The 24,306-nt window shown below is 40.9% G+C and overlaps 1 protein-coding gene across 2 annotated transcripts in view; it reads right to left on the minus strand.

The window, feature by feature from the left end:
* bdh2 (3-hydroxybutyrate dehydrogenase, type 2) overlaps positions 1–24,306 on the minus strand; it is a 75,778-nt gene that overhangs the window by 26,151 nt on the left and 25,321 nt on the right. For both annotated transcript variants that reach the window (XR_005943501.1, XM_041191164.1), the window contains exons 4-9: positions 18,470–18,566; positions 13,773–13,881; positions 9,332–9,392; positions 5,838–5,951; positions 4,480–4,538; positions 1,004–1,096 (exon numbers count right to left, since the gene is read on the minus strand). Coding sequence is in view for 1 of the 2 variants with exons in the window: in XM_041191164.1 (XP_041047098.1) it covers positions 1,004–1,096; positions 4,480–4,538; positions 5,838–5,951; positions 9,332–9,392; positions 13,773–13,881; positions 18,470–18,566 (533 nt within the window). In the remaining variant the exon portion in view is untranslated. The remainder of the gene's footprint in view (positions 1–1,003; positions 1,097–4,479; positions 4,539–5,837; positions 5,952–9,331; positions 9,393–13,772; positions 13,882–18,469; positions 18,567–24,306) is intronic.

Raw genomic sequence — 24,306 nt, forward strand, 5'->3', positions numbered from 1 at the left:
CACGCTCTCCCACCACAACCACCATCTCTTTCCCCTGAATGCCAACTCTCCACCTTCACTACACTTTCTTCCCCTCTCACCGCCCACCCTCCCAACCATTATCTCCTGCCCTCCGGTGCCCCTATCACCTCCCCAATCACTACTCATGTCAAAAATCACCCACGGATGGAGAATCTTGGGTGTCCAGATAATCCTGGTCCTCTAGGATGCAATGAGTTCATTTCCTCACAAAGCAAACCCACCAAGGAGTTTCCTCTATGTATCTCCATCCCCTCTCTTTTCCCCTCTCTGGCTCCTATTCCCTCTCTCCTCATTTCCCACCTGTTCCCCATCCCCTGCCCTGTACTTGTCTGTTTCCACCCCACCCCAGTTCTAATTGCCACCTCACCCCTTAACCCTGCATGATCTGAACGTTGCACTTGGTCTTGACTTTCTCTGCTTAACATTGAGATATCGTCTAGTCATATAAATTGTTTCATTTGCATTGCTTTTATCAAGGCGCATCCAGCATGTGGTCCAATGACCTCAATCAGTCCAGCCCTCAAAGCACAGGCCAGTTTTGTTCCTACACTTCCTATTTCCTGGTTTGAATGTGTGGATCTGAACATTTGGAAAGGGCTGTTCTTAGTGCTGTTGCTTCATTGGTTGATAAATCCTAATTAAAAACTCCAAGATCTGTTAGCATTGACAACTCATGGTAGAGTGTAAATGCCCCTGTGCGTTGTATTGTGGGTTTCCCAAAGGCTAAATGATTGCTGGGAATGATCTTCAACTAGAAATCACTTTGTTGGGGGCGGGTGGATTGTCCACCGGGACAGCATTCAAATATTCTGGGCTTCCAACCGATAATTTCCTGAACGTTGGAATATGGAACTTTCTAACTTCTTCTGAAAGAGGAAAATCACAGCCACTCTCTGCATTCCTGCCACATTACAGAATTTACAATTTTAGGTTATAGATCTATACCATGAACAGCTTTTTAAGTCATTGATTTGCTACATACTTCATCAGATGCCAGATACACACAAAGGTGGGCCACCTCCTCGGCAGTGGCCATTCTACCAGTCTTCTGTCTCTCCAGGAATTGTTGCAAAGCCTGGATGGGAGGAAATACCAATTGTTTAAATATACAGTTGTCGTGCTTAGTACAAATATGAGGATTTTAGCTATTATGGACTGTGAGAGCATATTTTATGAAAGTGGCCACAAAACCTGTTAAGATGGCTACAACATGTGACTATGGATATTTAAACTCTGAACAGGATTTTATTCTGTGGCCAATATTTAATTAAACATGGACCTGAATAAAGGAAATTTGCAACCACCTGTGAAGTTTAAACATCCCATTGTTTAAAGATGAACCAGTGTTTGAGGAAAATGGGATCTCTAGACTGTTGGTCTCAGAGTGTCACATTGGACAAAGAAGAATATTTGAGCTGAAATTGGAGCACAGATAAGAGTGAATGACTATTGTTAACTGCTATTGTATTGTGGTGGTCTGGGCCTCAGAAGTGTTAACCCTGCAGTCATGTGACTGAAACTAATTTTCGGGAACTGCAGTATAATACAACCTGAACAAAGCAAATCTGACGGCAAGAAACATCTGAAACAACAAAAACATCTGAAATATCTGAACCATCATAGCTGATAGAGCCAAAGTACTGTACTTGTTTCAGTTTCCAAGTCCACCTGAGAACCAATGTCCTGGCTATTTGTCTCCAAGAGGTTTTGCAGGTTCGTGAGAATTCTTTGTTTCTAAAAGATCTTTACTCCAACTAAGGCATTATCAGGCCTGCATTGATGTAGAAACTTGGCTTTTTGTTTTATAATTACGGTTTTAACCTCATCTATATTTAATCTTTGCGTGTGATAGTGTGAGTGAAACAAGTGATTGAGATTTCACTGTTTAAATATCCAGGGCAAGTGTGTGATAATAAATAACCTTTTTTATTTTTAAAAATCACCAAAAAGCCTGCTGCTGGATTTTATTTTAAATTAGAAAAAAATCATTCTATGGGTAAGGTATTCACACGCCTTACACACAATCATCCTGATTACAGACCAGAATAGACCACACAAATTCTGTCTGTAACAATGTTACATACAAAAAACATGCAGAGATAGTTGTCCTAACAGGTTTTGTTACCATAGTCTTGCTAAAGTCTCTGGATAGATTTACTCAAAATGGGAACATGTTCAGTGAGAATGAATATACAAAACTAATCAACAAACTTATCGAAATAAAGCAGACTTTAATATAAACAGCATCTTGCTAGGGGCCAAGAATGTCTCATCATGGAGATAGTTGAAAAGACTACTGCATCTTTTAAGGGAAAAAAGGATAAGTCAAACATCGGAAGTCGCAGGACAATGGGGAGAAGGCGGGACAGTGGTCCAGTTTTTCAGTATTTGATCAAATAGCTGGCAGAGCCATGATGGGCCAAATGGCCTCCTCCTGTGCTATAAACATTCCTGATTCTATGGTTCAAAGATTGCATCAACCAAATGATGTAAATTATGTGATGAATAATTAACAAAATTTGCATTTTTATTCTCAGCCTAGCAAGGAAGATCAAAAATTGTATCTCTACAAATGGTATGAGCCATTAATACATAATCAAACTGATAATGTAAAAGCAAGAAAATAAAGACTGCATTCATATAATACCTCCTTACTCATGGTGTGTGTAGTCAGTGTTTTAAGTGGCAAATGCAGCAGCCGACTGGCATATAGCAAGCTCTCACAAACATAGGTGAATGACCAGCTAAACTATTTTGGGTGGCATTGATCAGAAGATTAATGTTGGCCAGGGTTGCCATGAGATATATACTAATTTCCACCAAAGTTAAGCTGACTGGCCTGTAGTTGCTGGGAACCACACCTACCATGTATTGTAGAGAAAGAGAGAATAATGAAGAGCAGTATTCACTCTTATTATCTCAGGGTGTCAGTGAAGCACTTTCTGCACTGTCTCCAGGTCCTGCTTCTCCATACCTGGCAGCGTCTTTTGCAACGCTCCAGGCACCGCTGAGGAACAGCTTTTCCTTTTTCATTCCCACCTTTTTAAAAATTTATTCGCTCTTGGGATGTGGGCGTCACTGGCTGGGCCAGCATTTATTGCCCATCCTTAATTGCCCTTGAGAAGGTGGTGGTGAGCTGCTGCAGTCCATGTGGTGTAGGTACACCCACAGTGCTGTTAGGGAGGGAAGCACCTCTCAGGGGCTTGCCTGCCACTCGTTTCATAAAAGAATTTCTCCTTCTAACATGCTGGAAAGAAGCCGCCAAGGAATGCAGTCTTGTTTTATGAAGTGAACTTTAATCTCCTGGCTAACCTTCCAGAAGCGGGTTGGTTTCTGGCCGGTTCAACCAATGCTTATGTTTCTCTTGTGTTTCATTCTGCCAGTTCCACAAAGTGGCCAAGCATTACAGGTGTGCACATTGTAAGAGTTGATGAGGCAAGCATGTGTCAACGTTCAGAGGTGGCAACAAGTTAATATACAGCAGCAAAATACTGCAGATTCTGGAAATCTAAAACCAAAACAGAAAATGCTGGAAATACTCAGCAGGTCAGTTAGCATCTGTGGAGAGAGAAATAGAGTTAGCATTTCAGACCTTTCAGTGGAACTGGGAAAGATAGAAATGTAATAGGTTTTGAGCAAGTGAAAGTGGGGAGGGGGGAGGAAGAACAAAAGGGAAGGTCTGTGATAGGGTGGAAGGTAAGGAGAGATTAAACGATAAGAGGCTTCATGGTGCAAAATCCAAAGGCAGTGGCAATGGGTATAGTGAAGAAACAAAAGATGTGTCTAGATGAGGCGTGAATGGGTGGATAGCAGCTGTCTAAATGCAAAGCAAAATAATAGGTGAGGAGGAATTTCTTCTCCCAAAGGGTCATTCTTTGGAATTATCTTCCCCAGAGACCAGTGGAGGCTGGGACATTGAATATGTTCAAGGCTGAGTTGGACAGGTTTTTGATCTCAAGGGAGTCCAGGATTATGGGGGGCAGACAGGAAAGTGGAGTTAAGGCCACAATCAGATCAGCCAAGATCTTACTGAATGACGGAACAGGTTCAAGGGGCCAAATGGCCTACTCCTGCTCCTATTTTTTGTGATCTTATGACTTAAAATAAAGAAAGAAACAAGAAAATACAAACCAGATGTAAAAAAAACACAAAAACAAAATGGAAGCAGAGTTCAACAATTTTAGATCTGCCCAACCTGCTGAGTATTTCGAGCATTTTTTGTTTTTATAACTAGCAATCACCTGCCTCCAAAAATTAAAACCACATGTATCTGCCTATGCCTTCAACTACATCTATTTATTAGTAAGCCACTGTTCATCATTTACTCTAACACTAATTCCACAATTGCAACTTCTGAATGGGTAAACTACTTTCTAAAATAGCAAAGATAGGGCTACACAATTAAAGCCCATTGAAGCTCAGAGTGTGATATGGTGTTAATAGCCCTTATACATCTACCTGTTGTGGATTTGGCTGAGCTTGGATTCTCTCTCTCAGGGATGGCGTATCTACAGTACCTTGGAAATAAAAACAATAAAATATTGTATGACATCACCATATAATTGTAACGTGTTTCTTGTGATAAGAAATACGTCATGTTGTGCTGAAAACAAAGGCTGTACTGACAGATGGTAAACAACACACTACTTACTACATAGAATTACACAGAAATTCGGCTGAACTAGTCTGTGGTGGTGTTTATGTTCTACATGAGACCCCTCCCACATTTCCCCATCTCACCCCATCAACATCTCCATCATGTGTTTATCCAACTTTCCCTTAAAAGTTTCTTTGCTATTCACCTCAACTAGTCCTTGTGGTGTCAAGTTCCACATTCTCACCATCCTCTGGGTATGGAAGTTTCCCCTTGTCCCTGATTCCACATATTCTGACTTTAGTCAAGAGCCTGCGATGCTGTAATTTATTGAAAACCTTTTGAAAATCCAAATATATTATGACTACTGCACTACCCTCATCTACTTTTTCTGTTACTTCTTGAAAGTATTGAAAAAGGTTGGTCAAATATGAGCATTCATCAAGCAACTAAAGCATTCGCTTTGAAATCTGTACTGACTATTCTTGGATGTTTCTCTATTACATCTTGGAGTAAGGATTCCATTATCTTTTCTATCGCCGATGTTAGGTTAACTGGGTATAGCGCCTTGGCTTTGTTCTATCTCCCTTTTTGTATATAGGAATCACATTAGCTAGGTAGCCAGGAGGCACCAGCAGAGCAAAGACATTTTTCAAGGGAAAGGGAAGATCATTACTTTCAGAGGAGGAAGGTAAGAGGATCAGCTGTGACAGCACAGGTTTTTCTTCCTTGACCTCCAGTTCATCCTCCTCTTCTTTCTCTATTTGTGGTCCACTCCTGTCTAGTCATCCTTCATGATTCCATTTCTACATCTCAATGGAGCCACGACATATGAAGCTGATTCTACTCAAGCTTGCTTCATCCTTCATGTCAGCCAGCACAGATACGATGGGCAGTGTGGCCTCCTGGGCCATAAATTTTTCTACATTTTCTAAATTTCTGAAAAGCAGGAAGGTGCAGGGATATGGAGAGGGCGGGGGAGCACCAGTACATGAATTGCTCCTTACAAGAGCCAACACCAACACAATGGGCCGAATAGCTGCATTCTATGCTGTGATGATTCTAAAATGTGGGGTGTTATGGGTAAGATAATGCAAGTGTGAGGAATGGAAATGTCATAATGATGCGAATGAAAGGGTACAAGAGATTTGCCATGGAGACAGGCAATGGTCGTACAACCAGGAAAGTCCTGATAAAATGAGAAAGAAAGTTTCACGTTTACCAGGGCATACACAGTTGCATCTTATGCCTTGTTCAATGAAGTCTGCAGCAACAGATTTAGTCAGTCCAATAACAGCTGCCTTGGAGGTACTGTACACACATCTGTTTACAACGCCTGTAAGGAATATATGAAGAGCCATTAACAGAATAATTCTCTCTCCAAAAAAATCCACAAAACCTCTTACAGAAATAAACAATGAAACACCAGGCATCGAATATCAAAAAAGATAATCTGAACAGTCAGTTCTATCTAAATTTATAGTGAAAAATCCCTCAAACACTAATGCACATTCCGAGTGCCAGTGGTGTGAAATCTAGTTTGCCATCTTGTTTAAATAACATTCTGTATATATTTTGCCAGACCTAAGCAATCCATTGATATCAACTGCACTGAACAACAGAAAATTGATTTTGCCAAATGAAAAGACAAAGAATGTGGAAAGCTTGGGACCTTCCAGTTACACTCTCCACAATGGGTCAAAATGTGCCATCTAAGCAATAATATTTTCTAAAATCATACAGACAATGAAGTGTTGGATATACAATTAAACTATAGTTCACAGATAAAACAATTTTTTCATCCAGCACACCTCTCTAAAATACAAATTATTTTAGTAATCTAGTAAACATAGGCTCTTTCATTCAGCAGGATCATTTTGGAAAATGAAAAAAGATTGGGAGAGTGTAGGAAGAGAATTGATACTGTTCAGTCTCAATGGTTAAACATAGGAACATAGGAGCAGGAGTAGGCCATTCAGTCCATCGAGCCTGCTCCACCATTCAATAAGATTGTGGCTGATCTTGTGTTTCAAACTCCACATTCCCGTGTACCACCGGTAACCTTTGATTCCTTGCCTAATGTTATGACCGAGCAGTTGATAAAACTGAGTTATTTAAGGGGGAAAGTCTAAACAACTTTCATAACCTATAATTTTAAGTGTTTTTTGAGATGCGACTCTAAATTCAGGAATCAGACCACCAGTTCTCGAGGTTTTACATTAAACTAAAAAACATTTTATTATTTTACACAGGTTAAAATATATATACACATGGCTACAAATTACTAATATCATAACTTTTAACAAATTCCCAAACTAATCTCCATTAAGGCAACTGCAACCCATAGGCTTAACCACACACCAGACAAAGTATTTTCACCTTACAAATTCAAAATGAGGTTCTTTTCACTTTGGTTCTGTGGAAACAGTTGGAGGCTCACAGCTGCTTTTGATCTCACATTGTCTCTGCCCTGCACACACAAAACTGCTGAAGTTATACCTACCAGCCCCATTGAATGTAAATTCTCATTGTATCACCAGCCTCTTTAAGCTCCATCTTTTAACAATAAAACCCCTTTCATAGTACCAATTTTATTAGTAATACAGACATATTGCTTGGTCTCTGCTAGCTAGGTGGTAGTTTTCACTCCACTTCTTGAATGCTCTATTCAAAAAATGCAAATGCCCTCTTCCTCTCTTACATTTCAAAACTAGTACACATCAAAGCACCCAGACCAGCTGGCTTTAATCCAATTAAGACACACCCACAGACTAAACCTCTATTTTAAAAGAAACATATTTTCCAATAATATTATATACATTAATAACTTCATGACACCTAACAAGAATCTATATACCTCTGCCTTAAAAATATTCAATGACCCCGCCTCCACCACCTTCTGAGGCAGAGAATTCCAAAGTCCCACAACCCTCCAAAAGAAAAAATTTCTCTTCATCTCTGTCCTAAAAGGGTGACGCCTAATTTTAAAACAGTGCCCCCTAGTTCTGGACTCACCCACAAGAGGAAACATCCTTTCCATGTCCACTTTGTCAAGTTCAGGATCTTATATACTTCAATCAAGTCATCCCTCACTCTTCTAAACTCCAGTGGAAACAAGCCCAGTCTGTCCAATCTTTCTTGATAAGACAACCAACTCATTCCTGGTGTCAATCTAGTAAATCTCCCCTGAACCACCTCCAATGCATTCACATCCTTCCTTAAATAAGGAGTCCAAAACTGCACACAGTATTCAAGGTGTGGTCTCACCAATGTCCTGTATAACTGAAGCATAATATCCTTACTTTTATGTTCAATTCCTCTCATAATAAAGGATAGCATTCCATAAGCCTGCTGTACCTGCATAGTAACTTTTTGTGACTCATATACTAGAACACCTAGATCCCCCTGCACCTTGCAGCTGTTCTCCGTTTAAGTAATACTCTGCCTTTTTATTCTTCCTTCCAAAGTGAACAACTTCACATTTTCCCACGTTATATTCCATCTGCCAGATTTTTGCTCACTCACTCAACCTATCTTTATCCATCTGCAACCTCCTTATGTCCTCTTCACAACATACTTTCCTACCTATCTTTGTGTCATCTGCAAATTTAGCTACCATATCTTCGCTCCCTTCATCTAAGTCATTGATAAATTGTAAAAAGTTAAGGCTCCAGCTCAGACCCTTGCGGACTCCATTTGTCTGTTAATTCATTGCCACAGAAGGCTGTGGAGGCCAGGTCATTGAGTGTATTCAAGACCGAGATAGATAAGTTCTTGATTGGTAAGGGGATCAAAGGTTACGGGGAGAAGGCGGGAGAATGGGGTTGAAAAACTTATCAGTCATGATTGAATGGTGGAGCAGACTTGATGGGCCGAATGGCCTAATTTCTGCTCCTATGTCTTATGGTCTTTTGGTCACATCCTGCCAATCAGAAAAAGCCCCATTTATGCATACGTGCATATTGAAACTGCATCCCCTGGTTCTAGACTAAACCAGGGGAAACACCTTACCTGCATCTACTCTGTCTATCCCTGTCTATTTAAGTATTTTGTAGATTTCAATGAGATAGACACATATCTCTCACATACAGTGTCATTTCAGAAAAGTTTGTATTTATATATATATAATGCAATTAATGTAGAAAAATATCCCAAGGCATTTCACTGAAGTACAATCAAGGAAATGGACTACAAGCCAAACAAGAAGATACCAGTAGGGGTGATCAAAAGCTGGCTCAATGAAGTAAGTTTTAAAGGAGGGTTTTAGAAAAGGTGAAAGATCTAAGGTGACAGAAGGTATGTCTGCCAAAGGCAGGCTGAACAGAGAGGGATTGCAGTAAAGGTCAGAATCAGAAGACGGGAGTATTTTGGGATGCTCTAGGAGGTTATAGATTAGGAAAGAAGAGGGCCATGAAGAGATTTAAACACCAAAATCAGAATTTTAAATTTAATGCTCCAGTGGATTGGGAGCCAATGTAGGTCAGCAAATTGGGTGCAATGGGTGATCAGGACTAGGTTTGTGATTGGATAAGGGCAGCAGAAAGTTCAATGGTCAGTTGTTGCAGTATTAAGAGGAAATAAACAGCCAAATCATATTGTGCGCACTGGAAATTATGCATTTGAAGAAAAGATAAAGTGAGAACTAATCAGAAAGGCAGCCTGTCCTGATTTTCTGTCAGAATGTGAGATACGTGGTGACAGTGCTAAATTATTCACCTTTGATGCTGGATACAACAGAGGACATATTGATGATGTTGCCAGACTTCCGAGCAAGCATCTGCATTTAAAAAGAAAACCAATGAAAGAAACAGGATAAGCATACTGATTTAGATAGTGATTGGTATAGACCTAACTGGCAAAATTCATCTCCAGACTAAATTTCAATCTCAATTACAGCTGTTATATAGAATAGGAAGAAATTCCAAGTAAATTGACAGAATTTTTTTATCTAAAGCCTTCCTTGATAAAAAATTGTAAATTGATTTAAACAAAATATCTGTGACTGTCATCAAAGCATACTTAACTATGACAAGTTTAAAAATACACCAGTAGCTGAAGCCCAAATGCAAATGATCCTTAAAGGAAGGAGAAGGCAACATTTACAGAAACAAAACAGCTCACTCAATGGGAGAATGAAGGTTGGCCTTTCTTTTTCATTCATTCATGGAATATGAGCAAAATTGGCTAGGCTAGGATTTATTGCCCATCTCTAATTGCCCTTGAGGTGGTGGTAGTGAGCCACTTTCTTGAACCTCTGCAGTCCATGTGGTGTAGGTACACCCACAGTGTTGTTAGGGAGGGAGTTCCAGGATTTTGACCCAGTGACAGTAAAGGAACAGTGATATATTTCCAAGTCAGGATGGTGAGTGGCTTGGAGGGAACTTGCAGGCGGTGGTGTCCCCACCTATCTGCTGCCCTTGTCCTTCTAGGTGGCAGAGGTCATGGATTCTGAAGATGCTGTTTAAGAAAGTTTGACAAGTTGCTTTAGGTGCATCTTAAATATGGTCAACATTATTGCTACTGTGTGCACTGGTGGTGGAGGAAGTCAACGTTTAAAGTGGTGGATGGGATGCCAAGCGGCTACTTTGTCCTGGATAGTGTCGAGCTTCTTGAGTATGTTGGAGCTACACTCATCCAGGCTGGGTCAAGATCCTGAAACTCCTTCCCTAACAGCACTGTGGGTGTACCTATACCACAGGGGCTGCAACAGTTCAAGAAGGCAGCTCACCACCACCTTCTCAAGGGCAATTAGGGATGGGTGATAAACGCTGGCATAGCCAGTGATGCCTACATCCCATGAATGAATAAAAAAAATTGGGGAGTATTCCATCACATTCCTGACTTGTGCCTTGTAGATGGTAGACAGACTTTGGGGAGTTACTTGCTGCAGAATTCCAAGCCTCTGACTCGCTCTTGTAGCCGCAGTACTTATATGACTGGTCCAGTTCAAGGAGCCTTAACAAAATTGTGTAAATGGGAATCAGGGGAATACTCTCCACTGGGTTAGAGTCATATCTAGCACAAAGGAAGATGGTTGTGATTGTTGGAGGTCAAACATCTCAGTCTCAGGATATCACTGTACGAGTTCCTCAGGGTAGTGTTCTAGGCCCAACTGTTTTCAGCTGCTTCATCAATCTTCTTATCTCTATTATGCACATAATTGCCAAGCAATTGTTAAGCTCCTCACAATTTTGTTAAGGCTCCTTGAACTGGACCAGCCATATAAGTACTGTGGCTACTGGTCCAGTTTAGTTTCTGGTATTTTGGATTTTAAAAACTAAAAGTAGAAGTTTTATCAACAAGAAGAACTCTTAAGCACACAAGATTATAGTTGCACAGTTAAAATTAGTCTTATAAAACATTGCTCCAAAAGACTCCCTACTTGGTCAGACCCATAAGAAAAAACCTTCCAGGCAACACTGCCTTATAGATGTTTAACTATAAAAATCCACTAGTATTACCCAAGGCAAACTGCTGTAGCTTTAATAAAGGCATACCACATAACCTATTAAACTCTCTTCTGCTCTGCTGTGGAAATCCAAGACTTCAGAACATGACTGCTTTTTGCAGCCCAAGACTGCTTTTTGCTGCCCAAGACTTTTCTGGCTTGACTGGATGACTGTATCAAACTGCATCTTTTCCCAGTCTAGAGCTATTTCCAGGAGATCTTCCTCACATATCCAACAGCTCTTAGTACCTCTAAAAGACCTTATTTCCCCGTTTCATCTCAGGTTCCATTGTTCTCGCACCTCTTTGAAACTCAAATCCTTCCAAATATAAGAACTTTCATGTTTCTATTTTGTCTTTGCTTTTGGGTCAATAAAAATGTAATATACTCTCTTCTGTTTACCCATGGAACTCCTTTGAGATGCAAACATGTTTTTTGATACCTCTGACTCCCCTTTGATATTCAAATGAACTCAACTTATCTAAAAACGCAAATATTAGATCCAACCTATTTACTTGTACCTCAAACCCACCATAATATCTCACTACAAATGCATACCTAACAACTCTATCCTTCCATGTCTTAAACCTCCCAGATAATCTGTCCCTAGTAACCTTTCCCTAGCTTAATTAAATCACTTACACACACACAACCTTCTTCACAGAATAAACAATATTCCCCAAAAATATTTTAAAAATCCATTCTCATAATAGTTAACATCAAGACCATCGTTTCACCGTTTAATTACAACATACTCCACAATAACCCCACTAATAAATAAAGTGGATAAGAATCATTTTGCAAAGTTAAAAGGTGGTGTCAGTTCAATGAACCAATTTAACATAACATTAGCTTTTAAAAGAGGCAAAAACCTAAAAGATCTATTAGTCAGGAGCAAAGTAAGGATACAAGCTACCCCATTTCCCAGCCCTCCTAGCCGCCACCATCCCCCTCCCCCCAACTCATTTGGCATGCCATTGAATTGACCTCTGTGTGTGTGTGTAAGACCAGATGGATGCTCCTCATTATCAGCACTAAAGTTAAATTCCATCCTGTCCTTATCCGACATCTCCACACTTTTTTTAACTGGATAGTGGCTGTTCTTTAGCTCAAGGACACCGGCCTCAATTTTTATTGGGAGCCAGGAACAGTGTGTGCGAGCCTGATAGTGGATTGCAGACCAGGACTGTTCAGGTCGATAGATGCCCTGCCAATTTTAATATCAGAGCCTCATTTACCATTCGCCTGGCTGGTGAATGGAAGTGGGAATTTTGCGGCAGGGCCTGTGTGGGAATGGTTCATGACAGTCAATAGATGGGATGAGGGGACAGCTCTGAATGTGATCAGAGATTGAGGCTGGAGCTGGAAAAGCCTAAGGGTTCCTTACAGGGCTCGGGGGAAGCACACCTGCTACCCCTGGCCCACAAAAGGTAGTAAAAGAAGCAAATTGCAGCCTTTTCCAGCAGTTGGTGCCTCTCGACATGATTCTGCTGCTTGGATGTGAGACTCTCCTTGACGAGAAGTCAACATAGTGTTATGGTGCCAAAAGTGTCATCAGGCGCAACTACTGAATAGTATGTCAGCTCCCGTCTTTAATGGGACCCTCATTGTTGGCACAGTTCATGACATAAAAATCATGGTGGCTGGCAACATGACAGATTGGAACCACTGCCATGCCGGTGCTCAGGCTGATGTACCACCACTCACTTTCCCACTGCTCCTCCAATCACAGGCAGTTTTTCTCCCATGCTTGCTGTTGATAGGCTAACTAGTGAGCTGCAGTTGAGCCTATCAACAGCAAGTGTAGGAGAGAAACAGCCTGTGATTGGAGGAGCAGCTCCTCACAGTTTCTGTCACTTCCACATACAGGCATGGCCTTTCCCACACAGGTCGCCCCCATGTTTGAACTTTCCGGGGCTTTCTGGGGGCTCTCGGTGAATTCACCTGCCCCCCCCGTATATTTTGAGCCCTGCTAAGGGGCACTAGTGAACCAGATGAGTTTTATGACAGTCCAGCAGTTTCATCACCATTACTACCAGATTTATTTAACTGAACTTAAATTCCCCAGCTGCCATGGTGGGATTTGAACTTTCACCTCCAGATCATTAGTCCAGACCTCTGTATGACTAGGGCCAGTACATAACCACAAAGCTACAGCAGCCACTGAAACTGATTACTATAATAAATAAGATATGGGACTAATTGATAAGATTCAATGGGAAAATTAGGGTATTAATGGGTTGAGCTGCAGTGAGAGAGTTAACACTTATGGTTTAATTATAACCATGTTTATAAGCATAGCCCCTCTCCCGTGGTGCAGTTAAGGTGGTGGTGAAGGAATAGCTCCAAGAAAATTCATAACTTACATTCATTGTGAACATGACATATACCTTGCTTGTGTGGAGAATAAATAGCAATACAGACTGGTTGGGCTGAATGACCGGTTTCTGTGATGGAGTAACTGTATAATTCTATGTTCTTCATATACAGAACTCTCACTTTATTACCATGATACTGCTGCCCCATCAGCCACTTATTTGCCCAACCGGTTATTGTTACTAAGATGGAAATTTCTCTGTCTTCTCAATAAAATACCCTGGTAGTCAGGATCTTTATATTAATTTATGCAAACAGTTGAATGGCATCACTACGTGTTGCCAGTGCTAGAATAGTAAGGTCTGCCATTCACTGGGTTCCAGAGGGGCTTACCTTAGGTAAAAAGGTTCTGATCATCAAATACATGCTGCGAACGTTAAGGTTCATGGTAAAGTCCCAGTCTTTGTCTTCACATTCCAAAATTGTGCCATGATGGACAAAACTAGGGCAAGAATAACACAATGAAAGGCAGTAAAAACAAAACAGTTTTTAGTTGATCTCTACGGTAACAAAATAAATAACCAACAAAAATACACTAACAAATAAACAAGCAGATACAGCAAGAAACAAGTGAAGAGGGCACTCAATGGAGTGCATACCTCTGCAACGCCATGTTAACTCAAGGTATTCCAATTACACAGTTCTTCTTAGAGGCTTTTCCCTGCCTGGTTGATACTCTGCAATTACAAATATGAAAAAGAAATCTTTTTATTAATCTCTCCCATCTTCCTAAGGACGCTTCATAGTTATCCACATCCAACAATCTGCTCTGAAAACTCTGCTCACATTTAGACAGCTGTGACAATCCACAACATTCTAAAACAATCAACAACATTCTAAATAAAACAACTCACAACATTCTAGAAAAAAGTCAATTCATGGATCCTTTAAAAAATTCGGGAATCAGATCTCCATCTTCACCAAAAACTAATCAGTTCTTCTTTGGGCCATATCATACCTGTGTACCAAGTTTCACTGAAATCTATCTTTTAGGTTTTGACCAATACAGTTTACAAACAAACAGACTAACAATCATTACCTCTGCCTACCTTCAACCCTTCACTAACAGCTCCTTGCAAAATGAGTAGACTGACTCTGCACGACTATAATGTTCACGAAGAACAAAGTGTGACAGCAATGTCCATTCTCCTTTAATACAGTAAACTCTCTAAGCTGAACAAGCTGAAGACATTAAATAGTAACTAAAGTGACAAAAAATTGATTCAGTTCTGAAGAGTTAATAAATCCCCAAGCATTTATCTAGAATTATCTTTTGCTGGTCCTAGCATACCTGTCAAACATACAAACATACAAAATAGGAGCTGGAGTAGGCCATTCGGCCCCTAAAGCCTGCTTTACCATTCATTAAGAAAATGGCTGATCTGATTGTAACCTCAACTCCCCTTTCCTACCTACCTCTGTCAATTATATACATAACCAAAGAACACAATGGTGCCAAAAATGGACTCCGTGACACTGCATTTTCAAATGCTATGGCCTGCCATTTAATATAGGATGTTTTTGTTCTTTGAGCAATTCTTAATGGTACATCTTAAAATTTCCATTTGAGTGAAAACAGGACAATGTGAATATTCATGAGAGTTCACCTGCAGTGCCTGTACCTGGCCTAGTGCCAACCTGAAGATCCCTGGCAGCACCTGTCCAAAACGGGTTCAGAGTTTCTGAGTGCTGTTCTGCCACAGCTGGAACACTAACTCTTTCCTCTCATTTATTTAGGTCTTTAATGTGAACTGGAAGTGTCAACTAATTGTTTAAATATACTAACTTTACGTTACAGAACAAAGCCAGTTTCATATCCTGTTGGTGACAATGAATAAACACAATGTTCCTGGTTTCTACTCAAGGAGGGAGAGCTATTGTATTGAAAGTTGTTTGAAGAACAGAAAGTTTTAATACCTATTACACATAGAACCAAAGTCTCTCATTTACTGATAGTGTTAAGATCTTTCAGTTCAAATCAATTTCACTTTATTATCCATACAGAATTAATTTCGGGTACATTTCTCATTCATTAAAAAATTACATATAAATGAACAATAACAATAAAAAGAAAAAAATTACCTTATCACAGAAGTTTAACCTTAAATAAAATATGTATTAAAAAGTAATCTAATGCACCAAAATAATCAGTCAGTAAGTGAGTGCACATCCTCGCCCAAACATCAAACTCCTGTTAAAGGTTCTTATAGAGAAGGACACAAATGAGTTCAGGAACTGTTTTGTCCTGCACCTGAGGGATTGTAGCCTTTTTCCTGAGCACATCCAGTAATCTGAGGACATGGGGTGATTCTCATTGTTTGTGACACTCTTTACTTTCATAAAAATTCTTTGAGACCAGATTTCAACAAAAGATTGCTCATAAATACTGTTCCTGGTTCAATAATCTCTGCACTTTCAAAAGACAACAGTACCAGGAGAGACATTCGAAAATCTCAATTACAGATTTTTGGAAGAGTTTCGCAAGTGTGGGATCTACTTGAAAGAATTTTAATTTTCTGAGGTAGTGTATGTCCCTTAGTCACTGCATCTATACATTGTTCCCTCCAGTTCAACTTATCATCTATTTAGATACTTGCAGTTAGTAGCTATTTCAATGTCCACATCATGAATAATCATAGGAAAAGTATAATTGACTGGCTTTTTCCTAAAGTCTATAACTAGTTCTTTAGTCTTGTTTTCATTCAGTTTAAGAGAATTGTTATTGCACCATTTGATCAACTTCTGTAGGGAGTTGCTATAGTTTCCTTTGTTATTCCTGAAGAGACCCACATGTACCACATCATCAGCATACTTCAGGATCATTATGTCGTTGTGCCCTGATTGACCATCATTTGTGTAGAGAATGAAAAGTAAGGGTGACAGCACACAGGAATCCAGCATTCATTAACATGGGCTCCAAGTAAATCCTGAAAACTTACACTCGTTGGGTCCTCTTGCGAAGGGAGTCACTGATCCAAAGTAGGATTGACATCAAGATTTTTCAATTGCTCAATAAGCTTGAATGGCTGCATGGTATTCAAATCTGAAGAGAAATCAACCAAGGTAGCGCGAGCATTGTTGCTTAATCTATCCCTGTACTGTTGGATCAGATGTACCAAGGTCAGAACAGCATTGTCCACTGACTTATGAAGTTATCAGGCAATTTGTAACTGAACAATATATGGGACAAGATCTAAAAGATGCTTTGACACAATGGCCGTAGCTTCCACGGAGTAGCAATCTGAGTTGGAACAGTGCGAGAACAGTGCAGTGCAGCGGATTCCCCAGGCCTTGTGTCAAGGGCAGCAGAGTTGGAGTAAGGAAGCCACACCCGCTTTTTACAGCACTAGCTGCCGTAAAGCAAATAGGTTTAAAGGTCCATCCATTTTGAGTAGCCAGGGAGAAGATAAATTTGTAATGTAAGTGGGTAGGATTGGGGGGTTGGATGGTTCCCAGTGCAAGGCAATTGCCCAGGGGATATTTGAACTCCCCGGGCAATTGTCATGCAGTCCTTACCGGGGACTACTGGGGATTGAGGAGGGCTGTTCCCAAGTGCATCTTTGGGGTACCCCCAGTTATGGCACCCCGAAGCCCAGAAGTTAAGGCCTATGTGCTCAAAACACTTCATGACTATCGACGTAAATACAACTGGTTGGTAACCATTCAGCTCAGCAGGCCACAACTTCTTAGCAACTGGAATGATGATGGCTGATTTCCAACAGCAAGGAACAGTATGTGCCAAACAATTTTTGAAAGACCAGTGAAAGGAACTGCCAACTGATGATAAAGAACTTTCAGATAATGAACAACAATGGTTCGAGCATAGTATAGTGTGAGAGCTTGGACGATGTAAATGGATAAACAACCTTTGATGTGAATGCACTCACCTCAAAAAAACACCTAGCTCCACTCGTCGATACACAGTTGTGACTTAAATGTCATCAGTATTTACACAAATGATAATGCATTGCAATATAGGCCTACCTGTTTAAAGATTTAATGTCAAGAAGAACCAACTCCTTCAAATAAAAGAACACTTTCAACAAATGACATCTACTTTCAAAGAGCAAACATTAAATTATTTCCCGTGATCCTTAACACTTTGACCATGGGTCTCATTCCATTGACGGGATTTTCAATTTTTCATCAACAGCCTATCAATAACTTAGTGCATTATCTTATAGATACTCATTTCACTTTGAAAGTGGGGTCAAAGGCCTGACTTTTTCCCTCATTGGCCACGCATGATCGGCAGGCCCGGGACTGGTCAGGAAACAGGGCCCCCAACCACAATTGGCCCCGACATGATTTCACACTGGCTGGCCAATTAATGGCCAGTCAGCGTGAAACGCGCGCTGAAAATCTTGGCGCTGCCGGGGAGGGGGTGGGAAGAGGGTGGGTGACAACAGTGGTTGCTGGTGAATGCTTCCAGTGAGCTCCCTGGAGGCAGACAGCTGCCTCACTCAGGGAGCTGCAGACCTCCAAATAATAAAATGAAGCACAAAAAGCTGCAAAAAATGTCCATACAGCATAATCAAGCAAATGAAAGCATACCTCATAAAAATGCTATCCCCAGATACTTATTTTTATTCTATTTCCTAATGGAGATTTTATCCCACACTTGGATGAGGTTTCATCAAAAATGTAAAAGCTGCCTGGCCGATTGGCCCGTCCGCCAACCATAACCTTGGACAGGCCATGAAAAATCGCTGAGAATTGCACCATTAATGGGTTTAATTGCCCACTTAATTGTCAGCAGGCACTCTTCTGACTGCTGTGCGCACCTGCTGAGTGAAACAAGTGCACAATGACTCCGGGATGCTCGCCCAACATCATCTCGCACGATTTTACGCCCATTTGAGTCATGCATGCACTCACCCGTGAAACATAAAATTCTACCCATACAGTCTCTGAAGATGACATAAGCTATAAATAAGTGATACTATAAAGGCCAACAAAAGGCAAACATCCATTATTTGGTCAACAGAAGCTTTACTCCAAAATGTATTTAAATTTAATATTTTTATTACCCTGCACAGTTGAACAGGATGTCAATTTTCTCAATTTCCTTGGCCAACTTTTCGACTTGTTCTTTCTGAGTCACATCTAACACTTTAGTTTCAATACCTGTTGGGAAGCAAAAACATTTAACAGAGATTCAGGTTAATTTATTGTTTAACAACAGGAGAGCAATAATGGTTGATTCACAAACACACCATTCATATAACAATGAATTACATAAGATATTTGGTACAGAAACAAATCATAAAAGCAAAATACCGCAGATGCTGGGAAACTGAAACAAAAACAGAAAATGCTGGAAAAACTCAGCAGGTCTAACAGCATCTGTGGAGAAAAAAACAGAGTTAACATTTTGAGTCTGTATGACTCTTCTTCAGAGCTAAAGAGATGTAAAAATGTGGTGAAATATACACTGTTTAAGGGGGTGAAGCAGGTGAAGCTGGATAGAAGGCCAGCAATAGCTCGGGTCAAAGGAGACATTGCCAAAGATGTCATGAACAAAAGGACAAAGGTGTGTTAATGGTAATGGTGCTGGCTAAAGGAGGTGCTGATGGTAGCATTAAGGTAAGAAAGCAGAATGTGATAATAGCAGGACAAGGGTAAGCATTCTGGAAAGAACAACATGGACAAGTGACAGATGGCCCTTGTGGGGGTGGGGCAGGGGAGGGGATAGTGGTGGGAAAGAAGATTGAAAATAGGATAAAAGGTGGGGATAAAACAATGAATAAAAATGAAATAAAAATAAAAATAAGTGGATAAAGAGTAAAAATTAAAAAGTGAAAATGAATATTCAAAAAAGGGGTGAGAGAGTTCATGATCTGAAGTTGTTGAACTCAATATTCAGTCCGGAAGGCTGTAAAGTGCCTAGTCGGAAGATGAGGTGCTGTTCCTCCAGTTTGCATTGAGCTTCAATGGAACATTGCAGCAGGCCAAGGATGGACATGTGGGCATGAGAGCAGGGTGGAGTGTTGAAATGGCAAGCAACAGGGGGTTCCTGGTCATGCTTGCGGACAGACCGAAGGTGTTCCACAAAGCGGTTACCCAGTCTGCGTTTGGTCTCTCCAATGTAGAGGAGACCACATTGAGAGCAGCGAAAGCAGTAGACTAAATTGAAGGAGGTGCACCAGAAACAAATCATTCAGGCCAACCAATCCATGCTGGAGTTTATGGTCCACTCAAGCCTCCTCCAGTCCTTCCTCGTCACACCCTATCAGCAGAATCCTCTATTCTTTTCTCCCTCATATGCTTCTCTAGCTTCCCATTACAGCCATTACCTGTGGTAGCAAGTTCCACAAACTCACCACTCTCTGGGTAAAGAGGTTTCTTCTAAATTCCCCCTATTGGATTTCTTGATGACTCTTATATTGATGGTCTTTAGGTTTTCTCTTATCACAAATGGATTTCTGTGTCTACTCTCTCAGAAACTTACATCATTTTAAAAACTTTTATTAGGTCACCCTCCAGCCCTCTATTTTCAAGAAAGAAGAGACCCAAATTTATCAATCCAATCATGATAGGTTTGACCTCACAGTTCCCTCAAATCCTTTTCGCACCGTCCTGGTGACTTATCAACTTTAAGTACAGCCAATCTTTCTAATACCTCTTTTTTGTTGATTTTAGCCAATCAAGTGCCTCAACTACCTCCTCTTTCACTATGACTTTGGCAACATCTTCTTCCTTGGCAAAGACAGATGCAAAGTATTCATTTAGTACCTGAGCCCCCTCCACTTGGACGTGGAAATCGCCTTTTTGGTCACGAATCGACCCTACTCCTCCTTTTACCACCTATTTACTATTTATATGCTACTGCAACCAAGTGAGGAAGGATAGACTGGTTTTCCTCCTTTCCCACTCTCTGTTTGGTTGTAGCAGAGATATTTAATTTTAAATAAGATGCTGGATTGCCAATTCAGAACGTACTTGACTGTGTACAGTTTGTAAGAATTAAGCCACATTTGAGTTAAACATATAAGGGGTTAGTTTTATTGTGCTAAAACCCACCCAGGTAAAAATATTAAAAATGTACAAATATATCCTACTTCCCACTAATGCGTGCAAACACATATTCAAACCCCAAGCATGTAGAAAAAATGCAACTTTACACAGTATCAAGGTTAAACTTGACCAAGTTAAAGTGAAGATTAAAAAAGAAAAGCCAATAAAGATTCAGTGATTGTATCCAGAAGCATTGGTTCTTCAGCTGAGGCCATTGGTTCAAAGTCATGGCTGGTATGTCCCTTTTCTCCTGGAAACATTTTAGAAATCCAGTGGCTTTTAGTAGAAAGTCTCTGTCTGCTGTAGGAATGTAGTCACACTTTTCACTCAGTCAAATAGGGTTCAAAGCTTAGATGGAATATTGTAGAGAGGGAGGGTGAAAAACAGCCGCTCACTCCAACAGCTAGATATCTCTACCAAATCCCAAATTCAAACATCCACACAAAAAGTTATGACATGACTGCTCCCCATATCAGTTGTATATTCTAAAAGGAAGTTGATCAGCTTGTGTCGGGCACAGCTCCTCTTAGCCATTGTAAATAGCCGGAGTGATTAATTTTAAATATTCCAGCAATTAACTCTTGAACGGTTCATTCTCCATTTGGATGAGATGGGAAGGAAACTTTTCAAGCCTCCAGTGAGGTCATCATCTAATGGAGCCTCTATAGACCTCCATCTCCATGAAATGGAATGGGGCTACACAGATACAAATTGGCAGCCATTTTAAATTAGTGCCTTTGTTTTTCAGTGAAATGTCCTTTTTTAAAAAGTTTAATATATGAAACCAGCTGACAAGATATCAAATTAATTCCATATTGCACATTTTCTTGACAATACCTATAGAATTCTTTTGGATCCAGTGCCTCCATACCTTTTTTATGGTTTGGCAACCAGAACTGTACACAATACTCCAAGTGTAAATTAACCAAGGTTCAATTCAAGTGCATTCAATAGGCCACCAACTAGTGAGAAAGATATAGAGAAACAAATTTGTAAGGAAATTATAATGGGGTGCTTTAATTATTACTGAAAAGAGAGACATGCTGCCGAAGCTCTTGCACTCATCAGGACAAACACAAGAATGCCAAATTTCAAATGATCACAACAATTTATACTACAGGAGAAAAGGGTGCTGATTGGTTGGCAAGTCAACTCTAATTGGCCAAGGCATTGCAATGGAGAAAGAAACAGGGAACTATAGGCTCCCCAAACTCTCGGGTAATTTTAAAAAGGTGCAAGGCTTGAATACATTCCTTATGCCTACAAGGGACGGGTCCCTGTGTATGAATGTCCGTGACTTTTGTAAAGCATTTGAGAGCCACATTGCAAGCCTGACTAATAATCTTAAATTGTGTTTTGTGTAATTCTTAGCACACTCAGGATTATTCAGCAAGTGCTGTCCAATCGTATAATCACACCTATCATGAGATATTTTGGGAACTCGCGCCCAATTCTGCACTTAGAACTCACTAATTATTTACAGGTGAGTATCGGGCCGAATCATCTAGCGGATGATTAGTCTGCTCCACCATCAGCTGGCGGGGTCAAAGGTCCAGGCGCCACATTTAAACATTAGTCAAAAACATACATCTCACTCTCTGTAGCCTACCAATCTCCAGGAGACTGTTACAGAAATCTTCCACGCACAAGGCTGCACCACGCTTCAGGCATTGATCAGAGGAGTATGGACACATAGGGATGTGTTTATCCCAGGGAATGTTCCAGGAAGCACACCAGCCTCACCTCTCAGGCCTGGAAGTCCATCACCAAGGAGGTCAGTGGGGCTGCCAGTCGCACCCAGAACAAGATCCAGTGCAGGATGAACGATCTCATCCGCTCCGCCTGGGTAAGTCATCCTTCAACATCCTCTAATATCAAACTCTCAGCGTGGCATCATGTCCTTCTTTGGCTACTCTCTTCAGGGGTCTCACACAACCATTACCAGGGGACACATAAGGAATGGGAATAGGAATAGGAGACTAAAGAAATCTTTTGCATCACAGCCAACCTCAGACCTGCTGGGTAGGGCTCACCACACAGGGGGCATGAATCTTTACTAACCTATACTCCATCCCTTTTCATCACATGCCTTTCTTGTGTGTTCACCCAGGCCAAGCTTGCCCACAACAGGCGGGAAAGTTCCCAGACAAGGGAGGGTGGGGAGGGCACAGTCGACATCACTGAACTCACAGAGTTTGAGGAGGCTGCAGCCCAAATTGCTGGGAAGGACTGTGGAGAAAAATCAAAACTTTTTTATCACAGCACGTGTGAAGACAATAATTGTCACTAACTGAATGTCTACAAAGGTATTCATTTTCAACGCATATGGTGTACTGTTTTCTTTCAGCATCTTTTTAAAGGCTTTGTGCGGCACACACCCACCGCCCCCACCCCCAACCACCAAGCAGTTCTCCTGCACTTAGCTGGCCCCACGACTAAGGCTATAGGGAGAAGGTTCTACCGGAAGCACTCTCCCTCACATGCAGACCCTTCATCCTTCAGACTCATCTCACTGGTCCCTAGCATATTCAATAGTGCCTGCTGTGGTTCCCTTCCTGTTGTCTAGCTGAGATGACCTGCATCTCCGCCCATGCACTGACCCAACTTTCATGCAGCACCATTGACCCCCACCCGGCATCACCTTCGACCTCCCCACTGTCACCTTTCTCTTTCCAGGATGTCCAGGTGAATATGCACATCCCCCTTCTTTCCAGAGCATCCTGCCCCCATTCACACTGACCTCGCCGACCTCATTCTTCCCACCCACCCTATGTCTGTGTCTTTCTCCATTTCCCAGCTAACAGCCCTTGCCGCCCCTTCACCCAACAATGGCTGATTTGATTGTGGCCTCTACTTTCCTGCCTAGCCCCCATACCCCTTGACTCCAGTGTCAGTCAAAAATCTATCTAACTCAGCCTTAAAAATAATCAATGGCCCAACCTCCACTGCTCTAAGGGGAAGAGAATTCCATAGACTAATGGCTCTCTGAGAGAAAAAAAATTCTCATCTCTGTCTTAAATGGGAGATCCCTTATTTTTAAACTGTGTCCCCTAGTTCTAGTCTCCCCACAAGGGGAAACATCCTCTCAGCATCTATCCTGTCAGTATCCTCAGGATACTGACAGGATATCAGTCAGTATTGAAACATATTTTCAATAAGATCACCTCTTAATCTTCTAAACTCCAATTGATACAGGCCCAACCTGTTCAACCTTTTCTCACAAGACAACCCCTTCATCCCAGGAATCAGTCAGGTGAACCTTCTCTGAACTGCTACTAATGTAATTATTTCCCTTCTTAAATAAGGAGACCAAAACTGTACACAGTACTCCAGATGTGGCCTCACCAAAGTCCTGTACAACTGTAGCAAATTTTCCATACTTTTGTATTCCTTTCCCCTTGGAATAAATGACAACATTCCAATTGCCTTCCTAATCATTGTTGTACCTGCTTACTAACTTTTTGTGATTCTTGTAACAGGACACCCAGATCCTGCTGTACCAAGAGTTCTGCAATCTCTCTCCATTTAAATAATATGCTGCTTCTCTATTCTTCCTGCCAAAGTGGCTAAGTTCATATTTCCCACATTATACTCCATCTGCTAAATTTGCTATTTTCCAATCTGATGGGATCTTTCCAGAATCTAGGCAATTTTGGAAAATTAAAACAATGCATCTACTATCAACAGCTACTTTTTTTAAGACCTGAGAATGAAGTCCATCAGGACACTTGTCAGCTTTTAGTTCTAATAATTTTCCCAGTACCCTTCCCCTGGTGATTGTAATTGTTTTGAGTTCCTCCCTCCCTTTAACATTTTGATTTACAATTATTTCTGAGATGTTATTTGCATC

The sequence above is a fragment of the Carcharodon carcharias genome, chromosome 1, assembly GCF_017639515.1.
Source record: "Carcharodon carcharias isolate sCarCar2 chromosome 1, sCarCar2.pri, whole genome shotgun sequence".
NCBI classification, from domain to species: domain Eukaryota; kingdom Metazoa; phylum Chordata; class Chondrichthyes; order Lamniformes; family Lamnidae; genus Carcharodon; species Carcharodon carcharias.